Source organism: Oncorhynchus gorbuscha, linkage group LG04 (assembly GCF_021184085.1).
Source record: "Oncorhynchus gorbuscha isolate QuinsamMale2020 ecotype Even-year linkage group LG04, OgorEven_v1.0, whole genome shotgun sequence".
Taxonomy (NCBI): Eukaryota; Metazoa; Chordata; class Actinopteri; order Salmoniformes; family Salmonidae; genus Oncorhynchus; species Oncorhynchus gorbuscha.
The window spans coordinates 21,927,149-21,953,615 of record NC_060176.1 but is presented as its reverse complement, the minus strand read 5'-3'; the positions used below and the strand labels follow the sequence as shown (position 1 = coordinate 21,953,615).

The following is a 26,467-nucleotide window of genomic DNA, read 5'->3' as shown; positions in this document are numbered from 1 at the left end:
AGGGAAAAGTAACTAGGGTGATATTCTTATTTCACTTCCACTTATAGTCCATTCACATGCTACTCAGTGACAACTGGTAGGTTGAGGGGTTTGATAAAATGACTACCTAATATGTACCCAATGGTGTCACTTCTAGAATCCACACTGAATACCAGTAAATTAAACAGTGAAACAGAGCAATATTCAATGTGGATTTTACTTGCCACCTACACACAGTATCATGATTTGAGACAAAGGGATACAAAAGTAGTCTGGATTCTTTGTTTTATTGAAGCCAGAGCTGACAGACACTTTTCCTTATCTTTGTCGGCACAAAAAGCGAGATGCCACATGGCTGCATACTGCATCATGTTAAAGCATACAATCACACTCATTTGAATATGTCCAGGGCACAAACACAGTACTCCATGTGGTTAAAAGGTGTTTATATCCTGAATAAAATGGACTTGTAAGCAAAAGCTTAAAAATCTCCTATAGGTGTATATTTTCATGGGCTGAAGGCATAGCACTAAGATGATGTATAGAGCAGTCGCTTTTAACTTAAGCTTAAGCTTTTTCATTCAATCTTGGGGATATCCAATCATCAAAAACTTGCAATTTGGAAATCAAGCAGAGTGAGTACGTTTCCTTAATGTACTAGCCAAACATACAGATTTCTGTTTGGCTAATGCTGATGTTTAGTAACTATGTGGAGACAAACAGAGAAGTGAACGAGTTCATGAATTTCTAGGCTGTTACCACCCTAAAAGATATCTATCCTATATGCAAACAGAAACCATTGTTGTGCAGAAAATAGAACAGAATCATACTGAGATGCTCTGCAATGAGCAGGTGTTACAGAAATACACCCGAAAAACTAGAGCATTGACATGCATTTTAGATGTGGAATTCTTAAAAACCTCCATAAAGGTTGAGGTTTAAAAGTCTGGAGCAGATTTGACTGCCAGGGCCATGTTCGTTATACTGCTAATCCCCAACATATTAACGCAATATTAAGTGCGTCATACTTGTAATTCATCAATACACGTTCTAAGCCGGCAGGAAGAAGAGTATGCATTCTCTAGTTTAAACAATAACAGCTGGGGGTTCATTACAGCTCTCTAAATGAAAGTGCTTATTTCAACATAAGAAATACTCCTGGGTGTCCCAATATTGTGCTTGAATTTCAGAAACTGAACTTAAGATGCAAATTTCTGCCCAATGAATATAAGCGCTTCATTTTGATACAATCAAAATCCAGCCCATTCTCATCTTATTCTTACTACAGATTGGTTCATGCAAAATAAAGTAGACTGCACACCTCTTGGTCTTGTGATTCCCCCCCAGAGCAAAATAAAACCGTGTTAGCCTGGCAACTCAAGTAGGGGTTATGTACACGGACCACCTTAGAATGTACTTTGGAATGATGGGTGTTCTATGCAGGGCCAGGGGGGGGATGGTCACCTGGAAATCAAATGAGACTATTTACACACACCAATTGCAGCATCTTTGGTTCCAGGTTCCAATTCTATGTAGTTTCTGTTGTTTTAAAAGCCAAGTATCTGCTCTTACAGTTTATTAAATCCATGTTACAATTGCTGATCTGCAAATTAACCATAGCTAGACTGTACGTAGATTTGAAGGTGATCATTTAGTTATTTCATTGTGATTAATCAAATAATCTTACAATTTTTACAAATAATTTGATATGGTACAATATTAGATTGGATGTAATTGTTCAAAAGTTTACAAAAAACATTGGCAGAACTAGGACAATTTAAAAACCTACAAGGACACAAGCAAAGGCTGATAATATTGACTAAGATCTACACTGAGTGAAGGCAGGGTGCACAGATGGACAAATTGTGAACTGTATGTACACTGAAGGCAAAAAGTCAACATTGTAAATGGGCACTGAAGATCACACTAAAGATCTGTGGACAATGCAATTTCCTACTGGGCCACAATTTCTACACCAACATCATGTAGAAATCGGGAATGTTTAACCTGACCTGCCATATAGCTTGTATAAAACATTTGAAACTCAAAAAGAACAGAGCTAAATTTCCTTCTTAAGGATAACCCATTTCATTAAATCCGTAGTAATTGATTTCCAAATGCTTTGGCCGCACAAGTGAGTGGTTTAAACCACGCAAGTGTTCATCTGGGGGACACAAACTCTAAACTTGTGGTTACTTCTAAAAATCTTCATCTAGATACCTTTACAGTTTATAAAATGAAAGGCATTCTCATTATTGCTCAAGTGAACAATGTCATCTAGGCCACAGAAGTAAGCTACATTTCTTTTGAAACCTTATGCAAAGACCAGACTTGTTATACAAAAAAAATAAATTACTTGAATGACCGAACTGGACAACATTTTACCGTTGGTGCTACAGTGCATTTCCTCTTTAAGTAGACAAGCAGCTCTACTATGACACAAACAGTTACTGAGCCAGGCACTTGGGAGTTATAGTAGGAAAGATGCTGCCCCCAAAACACCTCTAGGCAAAAGAGCGTTCCTTGCAAACTCTACACTTGCCAATCCCAACTGTGCTCAATTTATCCCAGACATTTCTTCATAATTTTGTAAAATAATTGCATTTTGTACAAAATAAAACCAAAGTTTGAATTGCAATTTCGCTGATATTTACAGAATCCTTAAAGATGACTAGTTGGACCTGTCATTTTGTAGGCAGATGCCACTGTTTGCCTTCAGCTATCTGTATTCGTCACATTAGTGTCATGACGTCAGTGGAGTTTAACATGTTATGAGATATAGCTATCTAAACCCTTTTCTAATCACAAACAGTGCAGAAAAAAAAAAATGATTTTTTCATATATAAATACATCAGTATCATATCTAACCTTTTTTACATACTACATACACTTGCAAGTATTTCATTTTTTTAATGAATATATTTAGGGTTTAATTGTTCTTATCACAACTGCTTTCCTTCCATAATATTAGCTGAACAAGAGGCCACAGCACTTGTCCACTCTTTAAGCTTGTGAGAGATGGTGTATCCCCTAGCTAACGGAGGGCTCGCAGACCAGGGGATTTGGCTGCCTCCCAAGGAGTGTGCACGCATTACTTAACCCGACATCCCTTGCAAAAAAAAACATTACAATTGAAGTAATAAGGATAGATACAGCCAAGTCTTCAACTTCCTCCTTCTCCAAACCTCCACCTTTCGTTCTTTCTCCATATTACCAAAATAACCAATATATCTGATAGCATCTCAAACTCATTTGGCAAAACTACTGTCTGCTGACTGATATACACATTGGGAATTTGGTCTTATTTTGTTTTTTTTTATGCTTGTGTGTTGGTTTTCCAGTATTTGCAGTGGACAATGCTGTTGTTGCGTTCACACTTCATTCTCTGTTGGTGTGTTGTTAGCTGTAACCATGGAGTCCGGTTTGCGAGTCATTCTATCCAACTCTGCCTGGACGTCAGTCAAAACCGGCTTCTGCCCTTGGAAAATAAAAGAGAGAACAGAAAGTAATCTCCTGTAGCTTCTGTGCCTGTACTAGAAATGGACTGTTATGGCCAGGCCAGCAAGCGGATGAAAACTGACGAGATGTGGTCCCATGCTAAATGACTTCAGTTGCATCACGTGACAGGTGCACGCACACATGCAAAACCAATCCTGAGACATTAAAACACATTCCATGCATATTCTTTCAGTTATGTCATTAGCTGCACAAGGCCATTAGGACACAAGGCCATGCAAGTATGCTGAGATAATGGGTTAATACAAATTCATACTGAATGAACAAACAAAAACGAGAGAAATAAGAAGTGAGCCGTGGTATGTGCTTGGTGTCATTTGGGTGGTTGTGTGACATTTTGCAGCCAGAGAATGACACATTGGTAACAGCTGTGGTGTCCCATGCATACAGGCCTTTCACTAGTTCCTCCAGTGGCAGAGGAGTTTAGTGGAACTCTTTTTCTCCTCTAGGACCTGCCAAGAAGTCCCTCTCTTTCAGGCTCTAGGGGTAAACCTCCAGACAACAGCATGGCCCAAAGGCAACAAGAGGCAGTTAAACCAGAGAGAAGCCAGTGACAGCCTGGAGGGCCAGGCCAGAGGAGGCCATACCTGTTTTCTTGACAGATCCTGGAGATCCTGCTCCTGCAGCTCCGGTGCCTGGACTCCCAGGGGACCCAGTCTTTTTACTCAAAAGGCTGTTAAAGAAGTTGGCCAGCACTCCCTCGTTTGCTGCTGCCCCTGAGACACAAACACATGAGACAAGCAGAACCATGATATTTAAATGAGAGATCGCTCTTCCATACAATTCAGAAACGTAACAGTTATTACTGTATGATCATGATATTCATAATTGTCATAAAAAAACAGTGCAAATACATGATCATACTTTAACTGGAACACCATTTACATAATTCAATGCACATGCATTCCTAGAGGATTAACTGACCGTTTTTGTATAGTGTATCCAAATCCTTTCCTCTCCACATGGCCTTAACAACAGGGTGGGGTTGCAGGTCTCAAATAAATTTGGTTTAATTTAAGCGGATCTATTCACGCTGGCATGCACAGTTCCCCCACTGAGCTTAATGGAGAAAATGTCAATATTTCTCCCCAAGCAAGGCCAGCGGAGGGAGGTGTGCAGGAATCTATTGTTAATGGAATTATTTCAATGGCGACCTCAGGGGGGGCAGTGGTTAGACAGCAGTCACACACTTCCAACACCCAAAAGAAGTGTTGCCCAAATGACTGCCAGTTCTCATACAACAGTTTCAATGACACTCTGTAAAAACAGAAATAAAGGGTGTGTAGTAAAGTTCCAGTGGTCCAAATTACCCTTCATGTTGGGGTCAGGTTTCTTGACCGCGGTCATTGGCGAGACGCTGGCCACATTGGTACAGCCTGTACGGCCAGTGGGTCGAGGAGAGCCAGAAGCAGTCCGTCCAGGAGATTCCTGAAACACAGACAGAAGACAAAGAGCGGAGTAGTGAGGCAATTTAAATTAATCACGGCTCCTAGTGATGAAATAATTGTCATCCAACACGCATGTTAAGAAAATGTGGCAATGAAAAGAAAAAAAGTGGTAGATGTTATCACACTTACTGTTGCTCCTCTTGTTGGTGTGGCCGGCTGCTTAGCCAGCAAAGACTTAAGAACAGACAAAAAATTTAAAAAATGGTGAGACAATATTTTATTTTCACATTTTTCCTGAAATAATTTGGCCCATAGAATTCTGCATTTGTATCTTATATTTTCCAACCCCCATAACATTCCCAGAAACACTTTTTTACATCACAGATTATGGGCATAGTAGAAACAAACATTGTATGGATGGATACAGGTAGCTGGACCTTACAGGGACTGACTGAAGCACACTACAAAGAGGAAGCGCGCTTCGCCCTGAGGCAACCACGTGATCTCTCAGAAACAACACCCTTTCAACCAATTACGCTAAAGCACTGGGAGTTCCCAGGCATCTGATTGGCCCATGAGGAAGTGCAGAATAGGAACCCCAGGCTTTGAAGCCTGGGAAAGGCTAATAAAATTAAACTGGCTCCACTATCCACAATCCCAGCTTTGAACAAAACCAATTATTTTTTTTCTCAACTCACTACCATCTAGTGTGGATCTTTAGAAGAGGAGATAACATGAAATTGCAAACATGAAAGGAATTCCAGAACTGTGTGATCTAGAATGTAAACAAATACACATACCTGTTGCTTCATAAGGAAAACCTGCTCGTCCTCTGCATTTACCTCCTTATCATGAACCAGCTAGAAAGAGAAGACATGAATGTCAAACCAAGGGAGTTGCATAAGGAACATTAGTAAAATTCCAAAAGTCCAAGACATGTAATCTGTAGAAGTCTCATGATCATACCTTCCGTACTGGAGGCTTCATGATGAAGTCTTCAAAGGGGTCTTCAGGTCTCACCGTTGTGAAATTTTCATGCAAAATTGCAATCTTCTTCTCATTGTCCCATCCAGATGGACTAGGAAAAGAAAACAGTTTTGTTTGGTCCTCAAGCAATGACAAATAGTTTGTTACAATAACTTTCAAAGGCAATACAGTGCACATTCATATAACTTCAGAACTGTCCACCAGTTAAAAGCCTAGCTTTTAATGGCGTTGGGCCAGTATCTGAAAGTTAGCTGGTTCGAATCTCTGAGCCAACTAGGTGAAAAATCTGTCGATGTGCCCTTGAGCAAAGCACTTAACCCTAATTGCTACTGTAACTCACTCTAGATAAGCGTGTCTGCTAAATCAGTGGTTCCCAAACTGTGGAGGGGTGCGAGGGGTTGGCAGGGGGGGACGCAATGCCCCCCCCCTCCAATTTAAAAAATAACATTTATAAATGTTTGAACTCAGTCCAGCTTTAAGCTTACTCTTGAAAGTTGTAATAGTAGAATGCACAAGGTTAATTTCAATTGGGTAATACATCATCAATTCCTCTTGTCATGTTAGTTATTGCATATCTTAGAGATATTTATAATTGTCAGAAATGTCCAGATCAACTAGCCCATGTCAGCCAACATTCTTTTAATTCTTTTTTTATCCCAAAGATGGTTGTAATTTCTTTGTCACTCAAATATCACGAATACACATTACATTGGCACAATGTATAGAATTGCAAAAAAAAAAATTGCTTTAAAAACGGCAAAATGTTCTTTGCACCACATAAAGAAATGTGTAGAACTGCAGGAAATAAGCTTTGAACCTACAACATTTTCTCCACCAACAAGAGGGGTGTGGAATGTTTGTGTCATAAACAGTGCTTGTGACCATAGACATTGGGTGCGCAAGGTGTTCCCCAATGCTGGAAGTTTGGAAACCCCTATGCTAAATGACACATTTTTAAAAATGTAGATCTCCTTTTTATTTTTGAGGAAATGAAAGGGCAAATCACGAGATGGAAATTTATGATTTCATATAGTCTTGTTACCCCAATATGTGGGCACCTAACAAAGCATTCACTTACATTAAAATAGCATCCTTCTCCACCACTAAGGCAGGCGTGGTGAACTGGAAGTCGTATATTTTGTGGACTATGTATTTATAGAGGAGGTCCAGGTTCTTCTCCTCTTTGACGGATGTGTAAATCAAGGCAGCTCCATCTGTCAGGTGAGGTTAAGGAACATGCAGAGACATGATAGGGCACAAAATTAAATAGAACACATAAAATTGTATATCCATGGTGGGGCCGGTCATTCTAAGGGTGAGTGTTGTGTTTGAGTAGAAAGGATACACTGTAAGCAGAATCGTCGGATGTGGGACTGGATGAAGTCGAAGTGCTCCTCTCTGAAGTCGTGCTCCTTCTCTAAAACACTGACTGCATCACACTGTGGAGAGAGACATTGTTATAACACTGTACATTGCCATAAATATATTTGAAATGTCTATTCCTTTTAAACTTGTGAGTGTAATGTTCACTGTTCATTTTTTATTCCACTTTGTTTATCTATTTCACTTGCTTCGGCAAATGTAAACATATGTTTCCCATGCCAATAAATCCCTTTGAATTGAACTGAAAGAGAGATTGCGAGAAAGAGCGAAGTACACAGCAACAACTGGAGCAAGAAAACCATACCCTCCTGCAGAACATAAAAATGACTTTGCTCACTTCGCCATGCCTCCCTTTTAGTCTCAGCCACGACCCTCCCTCACTTCCGCTCTCCTCCCCTCCACTCGCTTGCAAGTTCCCCTCCTCCCTCCCTCTAGGAAGGAGCAGTAAAATCCTGCAGGCAGGCACCACCCTGTCTCTCACACACAGATAAACTTCCCCACAGTGACCACAAGATGGTAACCTTGACAACAACAGGGCTAACTGGCTGAGCATGACTCAGGGAATGCCAGGCTAGCTACTTCCTGAAAAAAAAGAAAATAAATGGCAGTAGTAAAGACAGCAGGCCTGGTTAAATATGCAGTAGCCCATCATTAAATATGCATACCCAAGTGCAACAATCATTGGGACTTATAGGGATATTTGCCATTTTAGCAATGATGTTCTTTATCTACTTCCCCAGAGTCAGATGAACTTGTGGATACCATTTTTATATGTCTGTGTCCAGTATGAAGGAAGTTTGAGGTAGTTTTGCGAGACAATGCTAACTAGCATTAGCACAATGACTGAAAGTCTATGGTATCTGCAAGCATGCTTAATAATGTAACCTGTGTATCTGTGTCACCGAGTAAACTGGCATTCACATTCCTTATAGCTCTGTAAACTGCAGCAGTTAGTGAGAACTATACATTGCACTCAATCGGTCAATCAAAATCAATGACATAATGGATTTAGAAAATGCAGCAAATGGCCTCCCGAATGGCACAGCGGTCTAAGGCACTGCATCGCAGCGTCACTAATGCCTGGGGTTTGATCCCAAGCTGTGTCACAACCGGCCATGACCGGGAGCCCCATAGTGCGGTGCATAATTGGCCCAGCGTCGTCCGGGTTAGAAGGTTTGGGGCCTCCCGGGTGGCGCAGTGGTTAAGGGCACTGTACTGCAGCGCCAGCTGTGCCACTAGAGGCTCTGACGGAACCGGCCGCGAGGTCCGTGGGGCGACGCACAATTGGCCTAGCGTCGTCCGGGTTAGGGAGGGTTTGGCCGGTAGGGATATCCTTGTCTCATCGTGCACCAGCGACTCCTGTGGCGGGCCGGGCGCAGTGCGCGCTAACCAAGGTTTCCAGGTGCACAGTGTTTCCTCCAACACATTGGTGCGGCTGGCTTCCGGGTTGGATGCGCGCTGTGTTAAGAAGCAGTGCGGCTTGGTTGGGTTGTGTATCGGAGGAAGCATGACTTTCAACCAACCGAGCCCGTTTGGGAGTTGTAGCGATGAGACAAGATAGTAGCTACTAAACAATTGGATACCACGAAATTGGGGAGAAAAAGGGGTAAAATTCAACAACAAAAAAGGTTTGGCCGGGACGGGATTTACTTGGCTCATCGCACTCTAGCGACTCCTTGTGGCAGGCCAGGCACCAGCAGGCTGACTTCTGTCATCAGTTGAACAGCGTTTTCTCCGACACGTTGGTGAGGCTAGCTTCTGGGTTAAACGAGCGGGTGTTAAGAAGCGCGGTTTGACGGGTCATGTTTAGGAGCACGCATGGCTCGACCTTCATCTCTCCTGAGCCCGTTAAGGAGTTACAGGGATGAGACAAGATCATAATATTATAAAATTGGGGAGAAAAAGGGGGTAAAATTCCAAAAACTAAAAATGTAATCAAAAGAAAATACAGCAAATAGTCTGAAAATATGGAACAGCAGTTTCTTCGAAGACATAGCACACTTCAAATCCACAAATTCCCTATGTATAGCGCCTGAAGAGAGGACACTTCACTAATGCTCTGAGTATATTCAACAAACTGTACTAAAGACCAAGATTAATTCTCCAGGAGTGAAATAACCATTTTCTCCCTAAAGGTAGAAGTGAAACAGAAAAACAGTGAGCAGTGAAAATAACACATTCACTAGTCCTCGTCATAACTACCATGTGAAGTGCTGACGACTGACAACAGTGTGTTCTTTTAAAGCAGCCATTTGCCAGAAGCTCATGGACAAGGAATAATGTGGTGCTTTCATGGGCTGAAGATGCTGCATCACGGGCAACACTAAAAACCAGCAACCCAAGACAGGGGATGATCAGGCACCAACCATGAAATGGACTGCCAGAGTGGAGAGTCAACGGTGTACTAGTTAGTAGTGGGCCCGTGGGGAATCTGAGGCTCAGTGTAATTTAAAATCTTTTAGTACAAAAATTGGCTATTCATTTCAATACTGGTGCCTAAAAATGGAAAGCTACTTATTTCAGGTACCTGTATTCAACCAGCCTCAACTTACCTTTGTGCAAACTATTAGCACTGGAATGCCCAAGTTGTGTGTGAGAACGTTTTCCCCGAGCGGTAGCACCACGCCCTCGTCTTCCCCCCCTGCAGGGGGAGCCCGTCTCTGGGGAGAGGCTGGGTCGGCTCCCTCCGGCTCTGTGTACTCCTGGAAGGCCTTCACCACTGTGGGGCAGACAGGGGACGGCCGCATTGGTTAGGCCAGTCGCAATGAACCTTCATTTGGAGGATCAATAATCTTTACAAGATTTAAACACAGGTGGTATAGAGAGCATATATTTTCTTCTGATTGAAATAAAGCATGCAGGACAGCATCACAAATGGGTACTCCATAACTAGGGCCCTGAGTTTTTAAAGACCAAGTTACAAGAAATTGAGAAAAAAAAATGTTTGTCCCCATTCTTAACAGATGATGTTGAGTTTCTGATTTCCTGTCCTGTAGGCTATGTAGGGAAGGACTGGGGTCTTACCCTTGGCTATCAAGGAACTCAGCCCCTCACACTCCCTGTTCTCCGGATCCAACCATTCTCACTAAACTACAGAACTCGCTGCACCAGGTCTGTAGAGATGTGAGCTTATCGGACAGCAACTCCTCTCCTGCCTGCTCCACAACCAGACTGGAAAATAACTCCCACTGTGTTTTACACACAAATAACTAACCGTCTGCTGTAGTCAAGCAGACAACAACCCATCCATCATTTATATATGCATGCCCCTATGTGCTGTCGACTCCACCTCAACAGAATATCAAAATTATCATTAGCTTCTCCTAGACTTGCTACAGGACACAACCCCAGAGACTGTAGTCTGTAGATATGCAAACAAGTGCAAAAGCTTTTAGTACAACTTGCTAATATATTTACACCCCAAAGAGCTTTTCTAACATGATTAGTAAGATAATGATGGATGCATATTGCTACAGCAAAACACAAAGGCTAGGTCTATTTTCACAAGGTCTAATTTGGTATAAAGCAGAAGAATAACTCCCAATGTGGCACTGCTGCAGGCAGCTGTGTTGGCAGTCTGTCCCCTGTATGAATCCCAGCACAGCAGCACTGAGTAGTGGTCTGGGAAGGCTGTTCCCCTTCCTCAGGAACCTGAGGAATGTAGTTACGGCTGACCCTGAGAGCCAGTGTTGCTACAGGACGGTCCTCCACCAGGAACAAAACAGAACAACCTGGCCTCGGCCCTGTGATGTAAACTCCAGCTGATTGGGAGCAGGTATGGGATCAGACTGCCTGTTCAGGTGCTGATCTGTGCCAGCTAAAGCTGCAGGGGGGCAGCAGAGCCTGGACACCACAGTCTCAACTAAAGAAGACAAACCAAAAGATACAAATGTGCAATTTCCCTAGTGTAACACTATGGCACTTAGACTATTGGACAAACAATTTTTTCCAAAGAACTCAAATAACTGGTTGTACAAAAACAATGCCCCCCCTCACATGGTTTTCCTTGAATAACATTCTTAGGCAGGCACTTCTCAGCCATTGAGCCATGTTTTTTGTCCTTGGATATTTTGGTAGACTGTCTTGATGGGAGTGACATACATAGTTATGGCCTACATTTCTTACATAACCCTGCTGAGCGGCAAAACGTTTTTACTGAGGTAAAAACAGTAAAGTGCCTGTCAGAAAGGTGCAGTGGTCACACTTCTAGCCTTCATCTGTACAGTTATAAATCAGACACCACTTTAAATCAGAAGGACAGATAGAGACAAGAGCGTGACTCATCCATCGTTCGACTTTGCCCACTTAACCATTCTAGTACAAACATAGGTGGGGCCAAATTGCTTTACAGTAAGCATTAGCCTTGATAAAACTTTATGAACAATGTGAAGCATAACTCCCTTTTTCCTGCACGACCCTTCAGCTTAATGGCCTGTAATGCAGAAACATAAGAGAGATATTACTGAATTCTGATAATGACAGTTGTGAATAGAACAACTGTTGATCTGTGTTATTTCAGTGCATGATACAGCAAGGAATGGTTCTGCTACAGAACACCATCAAGCTGCTCCAGTTTCAACTGAGCCAGAACGTCCTGCCCACTCGATATCCCTTCCATGCTTAGACTCACTCTGGTGTCAGAAGAAACCATGATGCAACACTGCTGTAAGAGCGCCTGGACCTGGACACCAGCCATCCCTCCTCCCTTTGGATATGTAGGACTAGTCTGGCATGTGCAGTGATGACATCATTACTGACATCCTGAAAGATGAGCACTGTCTGGATGATATGCTACTCTGCTAGGTTAGAAAGCTGGAACTGCCTGTGGGTGGGCATGTATTCAACAAAAGAGTTTGACAGGGAGCATACGCCAGCCTGGCTACCTTTGTTGGATATCAGCAAACACCAGTCGCCAAAATTAGGCCTACACTATTGAACAAAGTTACATTTATTTACTAGTACAACACAATCCACAATGGAGAAAAAAAGGCTTGACTCATATGCAAAAGCTTTCCTCCCTATATTGAGAAAGGCAAACCAAGTCTTCATCTACCAAAATAATATAATTTAGCCTCCAGTATAGATTCAGCTAATCACAGATTGGTCCAGTAGAAGCATTCAGGTTATGCAAAATATTTACAATATTTGCCATAGAATGCAGTAGTTTTTTTTGCCTTCAGAAACATGTTTTTGCCACTTCCCCTTCCACACATTTCAGTTTGTCAACAGTTAGGCCTAGTGGTTCTCCAGTCACAAAACTGACACTTAAATCCAGAGGTCATAGGCCTACGGTGGATTGATGACAAAAACAATGGTGAACCTATCTACTAGGTCTATATGTGCACATTAAGCATGGCATTGGTTTAGTTGATGGCAAAATCAAACCAATCTCGAAAGCATGTCCAAGTAGAGTAACTTTTTCCCCCAGCCTTCTCAAGAGAACCGTAGAGAACCCCAGGCTCTTGTAAGAGCCTGTAACTTCAGAGCACAAAAGGGCACTTCATGATCTTATCTAAAATTATCAGGAGGGAGCACTCAGTATAAGACAGTGATCAAGAGAGCAGGCTTTGGTCATCATGACAGAACACAGCTGATAATCATGGGCCTTTCTGATGACCTAGAAACTACCATGACCATGTGTAATTGTATACTTCAGTGTCTGAGATTTCTACTGTTGTTCCCTTTAGTTTAAATGAAAAACCAGCCAGCATCCAACTGTAGCCTAAATCTGTTGTGTAAGCATCCATCTCATTGGCTCTGTCTGGGATGTTCACTATGCTGCAGACACTTTCCAAACAAAACCATGTCATCAGCTCCACAAGCAACAAGCATCTCACAACATAAAAGATAGCAATTATCATCACCTATACTGTCTGACTGTCAAACAAACACAGTTCAATGTTAGGACTGGCCTTGGATAATCAACCCCACAGACACTTTGTCGCAGCAGCCAAGGTGAAGTAGATGATTCAGCACTACTTACTCCTCTGCTCCATCTCTCTCATCTCCTCCGGCGGAATCTTGAGCTTATCCACATGATCACGCAGCACGCTGGCCCACTTCTGGAGCGACTCCATGATGGTCCAGGGTCTTGACATGTCTGCCACAAACACTGCCAAACTGTCGTTCAGCGACTCTGCTGTCACTGCAAACTTTAGCAGGCCTTTGTGATATAAATCCCCATCCAGGATCCACACGTTACAGCGTGTAAGGTCTGCAAAAATTCAGAGATGTACAGTCATGCAAAAAATAAAATGTTTTTTCATTTTTATTTCACCTTTATTTAACCAGGTAGGCCAGTTGAGAACAAGTTCTCATTTACAACTAGGAACATGTAGCCTAACCCATGTACATTTGTATTTTTTGCCACTGAACCGGGAACATACCATCTATGTCCTCATCGTGGACATTCAGATACAGATACTCCAGGCCTCTTCCTTTCTTATTGTGCTCTGCTCCTTGGAGTTTTGCCATAATCGTTGTCTTTCCTGACCCATCCTCACCTGAAACATTTCCGCAGAAATGGAAATGTTATTATCATGTTATTTTTATGATTTGGTTTATTTGACTGAAAACATGTATTATTATTTGTATAACATTATATGCAACCTCTCCTGAAAATATGCTACTTCTCCCTTTCGGTGTGATTAAAAGTTAAATGCCATGGATGTACACTTACCAAACACCAATATGTTCTTCCCAGATGGCAACTTAGAACTTGAACGTGTTGAAACCTCACTGAGAATTGAAGTCCTGAAGGGAATAACAATTAAATTAGTTTTCTTGCTAGTTATCACATGATGAAATTAAGTAGCCTAGGCCTAACACATAGCCTACTGGTAGGTGTCTGTCTGCCCACCAAGACCGTTAGCTAGCTAACACTTGTTATGATAATTAGCCTACCTTGTCAAATGAGCTTTTGAGTGTCAGCATCAACTTGCAAGGTGTCAAGTCACCCAGGTAACGTGAGTCAGCTGTCACGGAGCATCGCTAGCTATATCGTTTCTTAATTTTGTATATTTTATATAAATAAAATAAGCTTGACTGGCTTGGCAATATTAAAACATAGCTACTTATGTAGGTGTAGCCATAACTATCAAGGACCAACAACTATTCTGTGGCTTCGGGTCAAGCTGGAAACTACGCGAGTTAACGTTAGCTAGCTACTGTACATTATTTGGTCCTGCACAATCAGACGACAATAACTTGGCTAATTAGCTAGTTACTATAACGCGCCTGTTAGTATGATTGATATGGTGTGAATATTGGTTAGCATGCCTAGTTATCTATACGTTTTGCTCGTTTGTTATTTTAACTGGTTAGTTATGTAGCTACACTAACTAGCTAAAGCGAAGTTGTTGTAGCCTAGCTTACGTTTGCTATTGTAACTCCGAGTTAGCAAGTTAACTGTTCTGAAGGCATCCGGGACCGTTGATGAGGGCACCCGGCAGTGACAAAGCACATTAAACAAGTTAGTAAAAAACAGAAAATAGCACATTGTAAATCACGAGTACTTGAACTTGCCATAGGTTTTGTCCTTCCTCGTCTTCGTTGCTATTTTCCATATTATCGCCTGCCCCGGCTGCGCCCAGGAGCTTCTTCTCCAGAACGGGAGCCATCTTCTTTCTACTGCCACAAAGAGAGAGGCGCGACTTGGGCGCCCTAGAACCTTGTTAAAACTGTGTGAACGCGATTTACACCGCAACAAATCCCGGAACGCGGCTCATCTTTGATGGTGCAAAATATATAGTTTAACAACACAGAGAAGTAGGATACCTACCACATTTTGCTATCAATCAAGCACCCGATACAGACAATGGGTCAATGGGATAACAATGGGATAACTTATGGCGATAATAGCTCACTCATTTTTCTGTGGACCAATCAAAAAATCTAAAGTGGGCTAGTGTACAATATTGTGCGCATACTAAACCGAGTGCATCTACTTAACTGTAGGTTTCAGACAGCCTTCTCCCAAAAACTACATCTGATTATATCATCATGATTTAATCAATTATTTACTGTATTCATGAAAGGGGAAAAAAAGACAAAGTAAAATAACAAGTTGCCATGAAAGTGTTGTGTAGGCTAATTGTGATCAGGCATAATAACAGAGAGCTCAGTACGCGTTGGCTTGCATGATGTCATCCTGCAAGGCTTCTTTTTTTTATATTGGCATTGTACACTTAATAACCGGTCCAGGATCAGTTGTGCAGCTAGGCCATAATGCATTTGGGTAAGTTTGGGATGGAAAGAGCTGACTGCGCATCAGTTGCAAGACCAAAGAAAATTAACTGGAGCAGCAGAACATACCATAGAGCAGTAGACAGTCGACCGTATACCAGCCAAGTAAAGTGATGCCACCTAGTGGAATCATAAGAAGGCAACATCTAGATTTAGATGTAGAGAGTGTATTTTAGTCACATGCACATGGTTGCAGTTGTAAATGCAAGGTACAGTGAAAATCTTAAACTCTGAGCTACAAGAGGGGGTAGCTAATTGGGTGGCTATTCAGCAACCTGACGGTCTGGGGGTAGAAGTTATAATAATAATAATATAATAATAGAAGTTATATTGGCTAGTCTTTCCATTTTTGCCATGATGCTCTGGTACTGCCCGCGACTGAGTGATGGAAGAGAAAATATTGTATTTGCAGCCTTTACTTTATCTATATTTATACTTATGATAAAATACACGCTGGTACAGTATGTATTTGCATACTTAATAAAGCAAATTGTATTGGTCACATACACATATTTAGCAGATGTTATTGAGGGTGTAGCGAAATGTAACTTTAGTTAGTTAGCTAGCTAACTTGCTAGCTGCCTTCCTTCAATGCTTGGCGTCACTGGCTTTACTGACAGACAAGACAGGGAGGGAGCTTATGCTAAAAGCCACCAAGCATTGTACTAAAGACTAAAGTTAGACTAAACATACCAAACAGGTCTGTTTCTAGACTATCCGATCCGTGTACGGTTCGCTCAATCAATGTCTGAATTTAAACAACTAATCATATAATCATTTCGACTGCTTGAATTCAATTTTCTTAGGTCTTCCACAAGATTGAATTAATGAACAGAGACACCGGTGTGTGCGTAGCGGGGCTGCAAGAAGATGGATACCTTTACGTTTGAAATTTTAGCCATTTAACAGACACTCTTATCCAGGGCGATTTAAAGTAGTGAGTGAATACATTTTGCTAGCGGTGTGCTAGCGGATTTCAAAGTAAAAGCTTTAAAGTGTTCACGATTGAAAACATATACTTTTACCAATTGTATTAGGAACAGGTTTTTGTCAGAGGCTTGGCTTGAGGAGAACAAGCCCCTGTTCTGCTTTTCTGCTCAATTACACTAATTTTGCTACACTGCAATACAATATATTACATTTATTGAACTTGTCATTCCAGCATGCTCAGTGCCCTTATATTTTTTTCACTAGCACACACAATTAGGCTACCTTCTCAGCAATTCCTAAGAGGTTTTATGCACCCCTCATACATCCGGCATCAGTTCTGATACAAGACCTTGCATTCCAAACAAAACTTATAGATTGGATAGTGTGTCCTTTAAACTAATAAACGCTTACTACCAAACAGTAAGCTATGAGTTCACATTACCATGAAAGATACTCTCATAGCAAACAGTCGATGTAATTCCATAGTAGAGACAGAAGGTGACACTGTTCTCATAGTAATATTGCCTTCCAGAACTTGGTTCTTCAAAACCCTTGTGATTGAATGCATATGATGTGCTTTGTAGAGCCTAGTAAGTGGAACTGAGCACACAAACCATAAAACGTTATACTTGAGGTGTATAGGAAGTCTATAAACTTACCCTCAACCAAAGTAAATCTAACAAATGAACAATCGACTGGTAGTGGTGATAAAGGAAGCATTTTCTCATGTTTCATGCCGCTTAACACTGCCTGCATGGGAAAGAACTTTGGTATAGTAAGGCTGACAAATAGGTTGTTTATTCCCTAAGGCACATGAACAGTGTCGGGTGAGCTTGTGACAATTGAGTTTACTGACTACATAATTGAATGGAAATTAATGTTTTCATGTCTTGGAAAAGGTCATTCCCTTTTAAGTGCCAATCAAATCCAATTGTATTTGTCACATGCGCCAAATTCAACAGTTGTAGTAGACCTTACAGTGAAATGATCCCTTACAAGCCCATAACCAACAATGTCGTTTTTTTTAAATACAACATTTAAAAAAATATATAACAAATAATTAAGGAGCAGCAATAAAATAACAGTAGGGAGGCTATATACAGGGGTTCTGGTACAGAGTCAATGTGTGGGGGCACTGGTTAGTCAAGGTAATTAAGGTAATATGTACATGTTGGTACAGGTAAAGTGGCTATGCATGGATAATAAACAGAGAGTAGCAGCAGTGTAAAAATGGGAGGTGGGGTGTGGACAATGCAAATAGTCAATTTGATTAACTGTTCAAAAGTCTTATGGTAGAAGTTGTTAATAGGCCTTTTTGACCTAGACTTTGCGCTCTGATACTGCTTGCCGTGCGGTAGCAGAGAGAACATTTTATGACTAGGGTGGCTGGAGTCCTTGGGAATTTTTGGGGCCTTCCTCTGACACCGCCTGGTATAGAGGTCCAGGATGGCAGGAAGCTTGGCAATCATACAGATGTAAGATCTGAATTGGATCACCCTGTAAATTCACCCTCGGACATTTAAAACTCCTAGAGTATTTGAGGTTTAAAAGGCTTATCACGATCGTCGTAATGAGCAGACCAAGGCGCAGCGTGAGTATGGTTCCACATATTTGTAATCTCCGATAAACAAACAAAACAATAAAGAAATAACACGTGAAGTCATGAAGTGCACACAAACAATATCCCACAAAACACAGGTGGTGAAATGGCTACCTAAATATCCCCAATCAGGTAACGATAAACAGCTGCCTCTAATTGGGAACCATATTAGCACCAACATAGAAATAGACATACTAGAACAACCCCTAGTCACGCTCTGACCTACTACACCATAGAGAACCAAGGGCTCTCTATGGTCAGGGTGTGACAAGGCTCCTAAAGTTTGTCATTTCCATTTAGAAATTTCAGACTTGATTTTCCCTTACAAAAGATGTATCAACCGCTGTGCATTAATTATAGTCCACATTATAATTCAGATTTCCTGTTGCTGCAGAATTTTTTCCATGCTGTAGGAGACTGGCCCAAATGTAGGTACTACATCTGTATGCAGTAAGAAAATATGTAACCCTGCTACCACACCTCTCCCTATTCATTAGCATGTTAATTTCATGAATGCACTTTTTTCAATACTTGTATGATTGCATTCCACACCATAGAGATGAGAGGCCTCCTCCTCATTGATGAGTTGTGTGATCTAATCTCTGATGGCTCCAGCCCAATGAGAGTGATCAAGTTAAAGCTGGTTCAGTCCACTCTTAGGAGAGACAGAATAACAGGTCTCATTCGCTTGTTTTGTAAGGTGGAATCCAGAACGTCCTTAATGTGTTAATACATTATTACACCTGTAATATCTGGTTCAGTAGTGGTTGGTCAAAGAATGTAGTCTAGCCTAGTAGGTTATTAAAAGTGCTTGAAGTTAAAGGCACATTATGTAGTATCTTTCCCTTGTGGTTGCTAAACAATTTCCATATACAATTACAGCGGAAAGAATACAAACGCATGCTAATTCCTCCTTTCCTATTCCCCTCTTTCTTTGATTTACACTTGCAAAGACCCTTTCCCTCAGTCCATCAAAACAAAATCCACTCCTGGGCAAGAACAAACTCATGTTTCCTGTCTTGAGAACAAAATGGAATACTCTGCCGTTTACTGCTTCAATTTGCCTGTTCCCCGTCTTTCAACGATGCAGATGATAACAAGACAAGACCTACTGTACATGAAGAACTGTCATCTCTCGGGGGAACTGTACGCACAAAAAAAGAGCAAGTTGTAGAATTTCATTAAACCTCACTCGTAATATTGGGCCCATTAACACATAGAAGGCAAATAGCACAAAGGTGCCATATGTCAGGAAACTTAAAATGGAAAAGTAATATTGCGAGTGAGTGACCTGGCCCGCTGTCACCTTTACGAACAATAACTAAAATGAAGAACATTATGTTGAACCTATGGGAATCAGACACCATGTTCCTGAGGGTTTATTGCACAAAGGGCCGTAGCCACCCAAGTGGAAGACTGAGCCACTCTGTCTAAGGCACTGGGAGTTTCACATTTTTTGCACACTTCTAACCTAAATCCAATGACATGGTGAAATTTGTTGTTGAATTCACGTTAGTTGACAACTCAACCAAATGTAAATCAAACAGACATTGAACTGACATCTGTGCCCAGTGTGCAGGGTTTTAATGAGGTCCGGAAAGTTGAAGCTCATTTACTGCATTTCTATAAAATTTCAAGACTCTAAAATGCTATTTGGAGAACAGCAAAAATAAGCAAAAATTTAAGCTGCAAGCAACATTGGCGGGGTTAATGCTGTGGGCCCACTGTGCCACCATCAGGACAAATTGGACACATCGCCAAGGGATGAGCTATGTCTGTACTCCTTAACACGCATGGCAAATATCAGAACTAAAAATAAACCAGATCATTCTAAATACTTTTGATATACAGTACCGGTCAAAAGTTTGGGCACACCTACCGATTCAAGGGGTTCTCTTTATTTTTACTGTTTTCTACATTGTAGAATAAAAGTGAAGACATTAAAACTATAAAATAACACATGGAATCATGTAATAACCAAAAAAAGTGTTAAACAAATCAAAATATATTTTAAATATTTTAGATTCTTCAAAGTAGCCACCCCTTTGCCTTGATGACAGCTTTGCACACTCTTGGCATTCTCTCATCCAGCTTCATGAGGAATGCTTTTCCAACAGTCTTGAAAGACCTCACACATATGCGGAGCACTTGTTGGCTGCTTTTCCTTCACTCTGCAGTCTAACTCATCCCAAACCATCTCAATTTGGTTGAGGTTGGGTGATTGTGGAGGCCAGGTCATTTGATGCAGCACCAACACTCTCCTTCTTGGTCAGATAGTGCTTACACAGTCTGGAGGTGTGTTTTGGGTCATTGTCCTGTTGAAAAACATATAGTCCCACTAAGCGCAAGCCAGGTGGGATGGCGTATCACTGCAGAATGTTGTGGTAGACCTGCTGGTTTAGTGTGCCTTGAATTCTAAATAGATCACAGTGTCACCAGCAAAGCACCATCACACCTCCTCATCCGTGCTTCACGGTGGGAACCACACATTCGCAGATCATCCGTTCAACTACTCTGCATCTCACAAAGACGCCGGTTAGAACCAAAACTCTCAAATTTGTACTCAACAGACCAATGGACAGATTTCCACAGGTTTAATGTCCATTGCTCGTGTGTGTTGGCCCAAGCAAGTCTCTTCTTATTGGTGTCCTTTAGTAGTGGTTTCTTTTCAGCAATTAAACCATGAAGGCCTGATTCATGCAGTCTCCTCTGAACAGTTGATGTTGAGATGTGTCTGTTACTTGAACACTGTGAAGCATTTATTTGGGCTGCAATCTGTGGTGCAGCTAACTCTAATGAACGTGTCCTCTGCAGCAGAGGTAACTCTGGATCTTCCTTTCCTGTGGCGGTCCTCATGAGAGCCAGTTTCATCATAGCACTTGATGGTTTTTGCATCTGCACTTGAAGAAACTTTCAAAAGTTCTTGAAGGTCATTCAAACTGGAAAATTTCACGTCTTAAAGTAATGATGGACTGCTGTTTCTCTTTGCTTATTTGAGCGGTTCTTGACATAATATGGACTTGGTCTTTTACCAAATAAGGGCTATCTTCTGTATACCACCCCTACCTTGTCACAACACAACTTATTGGCTCAAACGCATTAAGGAAAGAAATTCCACAAATTAACTTAAGGCACACCTGTTAATTTAAATACATTGCAGGTGACTACCTCATGAAGCTGCTTGAGAGAATGCCAAGAGTGTGCAAAGCTGTCAAGGCAAAGGGTGGTGACCCAAATATATAATATATTTTGATTTGTTTAACACCTTTTTGGTTACTACATGATTCCATATGTGTTATTTTACATGTTTGATGTCGTCGCCATTATTCGACAATGTAGAAAAGAGTAAAGTAAAACTCTTGAATGAGAAGTTGTGTCCAAACCTGACTGGTACTGTATTGTTGACTATTTCTAATGATATTGATTACTTTAAATGTCTTCTTCTTCTGAACCAAAGTTTGTATGTAGCATCTATGGATGCACATCTTTAAACACATTTCCCAAGAGTCTATCTAAAACAACATGGCTGATACGAACCAATGAGCTTGCGTTAATGTTTTCTTTTTTCCCTGTCCAGCAGCGCCCCCATGCAGCCAAACTCAACAACCATAAGCCACAGGTTAGCTAGACTCACCTCCTTAAACGTGTATGCCAAATTTCATAGACATGTGCCCATTATAGCGCCACCGTGTGGTTTATCTAAATGTGCGTAGATATGTTGAGTTTGGAACATGTGCACCAATTTGTCGTCACAATAAGAAGATCCTTGTCTGATTTGTATGCATTCATGTGCAAGACCACACCCACGTGAATGTTTATTGGTCAAAAGTGGTGCGTTTTTGATACTCGTCTGGAAATGGTTGTGTTGAGAGACCTTGGTCCAGGGCCTCCCGGGTGGCGCAGTGGTTAAGGGCGCTGTACTGCATCGCCAGCTGTACCACCATAGACTCTGGGTTTGCGCCCAGGCTCTGTCGTAACCGGCCGCGACGCACAATTGGCCTAGCGTCGTACGGGTTAGGGAGGGCTTGGCCGGTAGGAATGTCCTTGTCTCATCGCGCACCAGGTTGGCAGGTGCACGGTGTTTCCTCCGACACATTGGTGTGGCTGGCTTCTGGGTTGGATGCACGCTGTGTTAAGAAGCAGTGCGGCTTGGTTGGGTTGTGTATCGGAGGACGCATTACTTTCAACCTTCGTCTCTCCTGAGCCCGTACGGGAGTTGTAGCGATGAGACAAGATAGTAGCTACTAAACAATTGGATTCCACAAAATTGGGGAGAAAAAGGGGTAAAAGTCAACAAAAAGAGAGACCTTGGTCCAAACAGTGGGGCAAAAAAGTCTTTCGTTAGCCACCAATTGAGCAAGTTCTCCCACATAAAGAGATGAGGCCTGTAATTTTCATCATAGGTACACTTCAACTATGACAGACAAAATAAGAAAAAAAAAATCCAGAAAAATCACATTGTAAGATTTTTAATGAATTTATTTGCAAATTATGGTGGAAATAAGTATTTGGTCACCTACAAACAAGCAAGATTTCTGGCTCTCACAGACCATAACTTATTTTTTAAGAGGCTCCTCTGTCCTCCACTCGTTACCTGTATTAATGGCACCTGTTTGAACTTGTTATCAGTATAAAAGACACCTGTCCACAACCTCAAACAGTCACACTCCAAACCCCACTATGGCCAAGACCAAAGACCTGTCAAAGGACACCAGAAACAAAATTGTAGACCTGCACCAGGCTGGGAAGACAGAATCTGCAATAGGTAAGCAGCTTGGTTTGAAGAAATCAACTGTGGGAGCAATTATTAGGAAATGGAAGACATCCAAGACCACTGATAATCTCCCTCGATCTGGGGCTCCACGCAAGATCTCACCCCGTGGGGTCAAAATGATCACAAAAATCCCAGAACCACACGGGGGGACCTAGTGAATGACCTGCAGAGAGCTGGGACCAAAGTAACAAAGCCTACCATCAGCAAGGGCATTGAAGATTAAACATGGCTGGGTCTTTCAGCATGACAATGATCCCAAACACACCGCCCGGGCAACGGAGGAGTGGTTTCGTAAGAAGCATTTCAAGATCCTGGAGTGGCCTAGCCAGTCTCCAGATCTCAACCCAATAGAAAATCTTTGGAGGGAGTTGAAATTCCGTGTTGCCCAGCAACAGCCCCAAAACATCACTGTTCTAGAGGAGATCTGCATGGAGGAATGGGCAAAAATACCAGCAACAGTGTGTGAAAACCTTGTGTAGACTTACAGAAAACGTTTGTCATTGCCAACAAAGGGTATATAACAAAGTATTGAGAGAAACTTTTGTTATTGACCAAATACTTATTTTACACCATAATTTGCAAATAAATTTTTCTCCTCATTTTGTCTGTCATAGTTGAAGTGTACCTATGATGAAAATTACAGGCCTCTCATCTTTTTAAGTGGGAGAACTTGCACAATTGGTGGCTGACTAAATACTTTTTTGCCCCACTGTACATGCCACATGTCAAGTTTTGTGCAGATTGGTCAATCCGTGCTAGAGGAAAAGCATTTTAAGTGATTTTCACAAATTTGTAAATGGTGGAAAATCTATAATTGCGGACTTTACGGTTTCTTGAAGGAAGTTTTTTTTCCTTGTGAGGAGAGGGACCTATGGACACAATTTCATGATTCTAGGTCACACAGGGTGCGTGGGCTAACCTTTCAAAGTTTGCATTTTCAATCGCTTGTTATAGCACCTCTGCACTGCAGAGGCCTCAATGGTGGTGGCTCTGCAGGGTAGGCTGAGACAACTGGTGAAGCAGGTAGAAGACAAGGAGAGTAGTTAATCTTGTTGCCACAAGATGGCAGGGTCGTGACAAAGCCAGGGGTGACCGAGGATGAGTGGATGTTCGGGGGATGAGAGTTCCATGAGTTGAATGGTTTCGGTGTGGGAGACTCCAATCTGGAGGGTGACACTCTGTCAGGTGTATAATGAAGACCGTGACCAATGGCTACCCGTCCAGAGTGTTAATCCTTGAGGAAAGGGTGACAGGTGTTAGACCAATGTCAAGCTCTTGTACTAGCTGATGATCGATAAAATGACCTGCTGCTCCCGAATCTATCAAGCCTTCTACGTACTTACTAACCCCCTTCACGGTTATCCATACTAGAATGGAGAATTGCTTCTGGGAGACATTTAGAAATAACATGCTTACCTCCATGTTCGCCCCCCCATCTCGCCATGGTGGGCGAACAGGGCTGAGTAGATTATCCTTCCCTCTACAGTATAGGCAGAGCCCTTCTTGGAGTCTCCTTTGACGGTCGATACACAGGAGAGGAGCATGGCCCAACTGCATGGGCTCTGGAAGACTCGGACGGGATGACGGAGTCATGGAAAGAGAAGGTTTCGGATTCCTGGGTGGCAGAGTTCTTCAGCGGGCGGCGACGAGGTCGATGGAGAGTGAAATACAAATGTATTGATTTAAATCCTGAAGGTCACCTCCACAGGCCAGCTCCGCCTGAAGTTCTGTTGGGCCCGCTTCGGAAGACGCTAAGTAAAGCAGCCTCACTCCTTCCACTCCCTGCAGCCATGGTGCGGAACTCTCGGGCATACTGGGTAGCTGAATTGTGTTGAAGTTCTATGAGGAGGTCTCCTATAGGACGACCGGAAGGAGAGGGATCGAATACCTTTTTGAAAAGGGTGTGGAAATGGGTCTCGGATCCAAGTTCTGGGCTGTTGACAGTCCATATGGCAGTGGCCCAATCCAGGGCTTTGCCTGTGAGTAGAGGCAACAAAATCCACCCTGCTCTTGTTGGTGGCAAAGTTAGTGGGGTTGTGCTCAATGTATTTGCTGCATTGCGTCAGAAATCCCTGACATTTCCCAGGTGAACCGTCATATTTTCCAGGCATGGATATGAATGAAGGACTATGGGTTACGATACCTGGCATCTGAGGAGTAGGGATAGGCTGGGAGGAGGAGATGGCATATTTCCTCCATATGCTCCTCTTGCTGGGTTAGGCGCTGCTGTAGCTCCACTGAAGCCATTCCGTTTTTAGGTGAGGTATTCTGTAATGAATACTCTGGGAGAAAAAGGTGTAGATTCATGCACAGAGCACGGGCGGATTATTTCACCTTCGCAGAAAGCAGGAATCATGGTCATATGTAGGCAAACAGGCAGGTGAATCAAAACTAGGACTGAAGGCTATAACTGGTTCTCACAAACAAGCTAAGAACAGGCTTAGTCAAAACAAGCAATACCCCACAAAGGCACAAACAGAATGAACTGATTCTAAATAAGGAGCTGATGAGACCAGGTGAGTAACTAACACATGTGATATCAATGAACAAAAATGAAAGACAGGGCTACGTTCAAGAACACAAGGAAACAGGGTTATGTTCAAGAACACAACGAAACAGAACACAGGGTTGACTAAGAAAATAAATACAGAACCTTACACATGTAACAGATTACATGTAATCCTTTACTCACCTGCCCTGCTCATATGTACTGTAGCTATGGCCCTGATGTCACGTGGTTAAATTGACTTACACAGGTCCTAGAGTAAAGGTACTGAGTTACATAATACTGCAAAATATTTCATCATCCAACACAATAGCAGAAAGAACACATTTCCATTCTGTAGAATTCAATTTACCAACAATTCTTTGTAGGGAAACTGTGGTGCAATAGATATATTCTAGTTGAACCGATGCATGAGATTTGTTCTCAACTAGCCTACCTGGTTAAATTAAGGTGAAATTTAAAAAAACATAATATTGTAATTTCAACATTCCACCAGGAACCACCTTAGAATAAGGTCCTTAATATAGTCCGTTTCTGACTTTGATTGGGGGAGGAAGGGGAGTGTTATTGCCCTCTTTGTCACCACTCACCACACAGATAAAGTCTAAATAAGACTACATAAGTATAATACAAACTTAAGTTTAAAAAAGACTGTTGTGATAGCGATCACTTATGACGTGAAATAAGAGTATGCATTCAAATGTGTAAACCCCATCTAATCTACAGAAGTATGCACTAGAGTATAGAAGAGAGGGGCTAAGTTGAGCAAAGGAGTAAGTTGAGCCACCCTTGTTTCTAGGAAACCATGCACAACATTTATAGTTTTACCAAATATTGAGGTCATCGTTTTATGGAGTCTGTGAAGGATGGAACCACATGGAAAAAGTGGTAAGAAGTTAGGTCCAAAAAAATGTATTTTCATCAAGTAAAATTATTTTTTTGTGTTAAGAGGTTTCATGATGCTTGTATCTACACCAAAGTAGATCATTTTAATATTATTCTATACATCAGTTGGGGTCTCTATTAGCTTCTATTTGAGGTCCTAAACCTAGTGTGAAAGTGCATCCTTGTGTAGCTGGTGTGAAATGGCAGGCTAGCAGCATTTCAATCGGTGAAGTCACTTACTCAGAGACCTTGAAGTAGATGATTTCCTTGCTATG

At 41.8% G+C, this 26,467-nt stretch overlaps 1 protein-coding gene across 2 annotated transcripts; it reads right to left on the bottom strand.

The window, feature by feature from the left end:
* Positions 1-178: 178 nt before the first annotated feature.
* On the bottom strand, positions 179-15,097 carry LOC124033847 (cytoplasmic dynein 1 light intermediate chain 2-like). 2 transcript variants are annotated; one of them, XM_046346212.1, is made up of 13 exons: positions 14,778-15,097; positions 13,933-14,006; positions 13,640-13,756; positions 13,237-13,467; positions 9,806-9,972; positions 7,216-7,309; positions 6,949-7,084; positions 5,850-5,961; positions 5,684-5,743; positions 5,073-5,117; positions 4,806-4,923; positions 4,083-4,211; positions 179-3,457 (listed from the first exon to the last, which is right to left on the bottom strand). In XM_046346212.1, exons 1-13 carry the CDS (start codon positions 14,870-14,872, stop codon positions 3,351-3,353), a joined length of 1,485 nt encoding a protein of 494 aa, XP_046202168.1. In that variant the 5' UTR covers positions 14,873-15,097; the 3' UTR covers positions 179-3,350. The 2 variants fall into 2 exon arrangements, with proteins under 2 accessions (XP_046202168.1, XP_046202169.1); XM_046346213.1 differs by having other exon boundaries at positions 179-3,452; positions 14,778-14,915.
* Between the last annotated feature and the right edge of the window lie 11,370 nt (positions 15,098-26,467).

Bases quoted from the DNA above. Each gene is read 5' to 3' on its own strand.
- LOC124033847 (XM_046346212.1), bottom strand. From the start codon at position 14,872: ATGGCTCCCGTTCTGGAGAAGAAGCTCCTGGGCGCAGCCGGGGCAGGC. The intron at 13,757-13,932 runs GTAAGTGTACAT...GAAATGTTTCAG, and splicing joins GAAGAACATATTGGTGTTTG to GTGAGGATGGGTCAGGAAAG. The intron at 7,085-7,215 runs GTATCCTTTCTA...CTCACCTGACAG, and splicing joins CCGACGATTCTGCTTACAGT to ATGGAGCTGCCTTGATTTAC.